We start from the raw sequence: 702 nt of genomic DNA on the forward strand, positions 1-702 counted from the left end.
TCTCTCAAATGTTATTTTGAGAGAAAAAACCTGGCTAGAAAGGTTACAGTTGGTAAAGATGCACCTGCCAATGAAGGAGACCTGGGTTTATCCCTGGGTTGGAAAGATGGGAGAAAAATGACAATCCACTCCAGTATTCCTGCCTGGAAATCCCATGGACAGAGGAGCCTGGTGGGCTACAGTCCACGGGGTCACAGAGTCAAACATGACTGAGAGACTGAGCGTGCAGAGCACAGAAAGGGTACGGAAATGGTACAGACTATATGATTCAATTTACATTAGTTAAAAAAAGACAAAAGTTATCTTAAAATATGAAAGTCAGATTATTGATCACCTGGGACAGGGGTGAGGATGATTGGGAAGGAGGTGCCTAAGGAAACTTGTAAGAGTGAAAGTAATGTCTGTATCATAATTTAATCTAATCGAAGCAATAGTTGAATAGGCATATACATTTGGCAAGATTCTTCAAACTGTACACTTCAATGGATTCACTTCATTTTTGGTAGATTACATCTTTAAAAATTTTATTAAATGCCACTATAAGAGTAGTGTACATTACTCTTTGTGATATGCGCAAGAATTTTCTCTGGGATTTTAAATAATTCTACTCCATTCCATTTCTTGAGTGATTCTTCCAGACCATATACAATGTATAATAACCATTCTCACTTGTAAGTTGATTCCAATAGCTTTCCAAAATGG

General features: G+C 37.6%; 1 protein-coding gene across 1 annotated transcript in view; it reads left to right on the top strand.

Annotated features, from left to right (window-relative positions):
- LOC108637620 (contactin-5-like) overlaps nucleotides 206–702 on the top strand; it is a 21,809-nt gene continuing 21,312 nt past the window's right edge. The window contains exon 1 of the mRNA XM_018058930.1: nucleotides 206–252. Within this exon, the coding sequence (XP_017914419.1) occupies nucleotides 206–252 (47 nt within the window). The remainder of the gene's footprint in view (nucleotides 253–702) is intronic.

Source organism: Capra hircus, chromosome 15 (genome assembly GCF_001704415.2).
Source record: "Capra hircus breed San Clemente chromosome 15, ASM170441v1, whole genome shotgun sequence".
Taxonomy (NCBI): Eukaryota; Metazoa; Chordata; class Mammalia; order Artiodactyla; family Bovidae; genus Capra; species Capra hircus.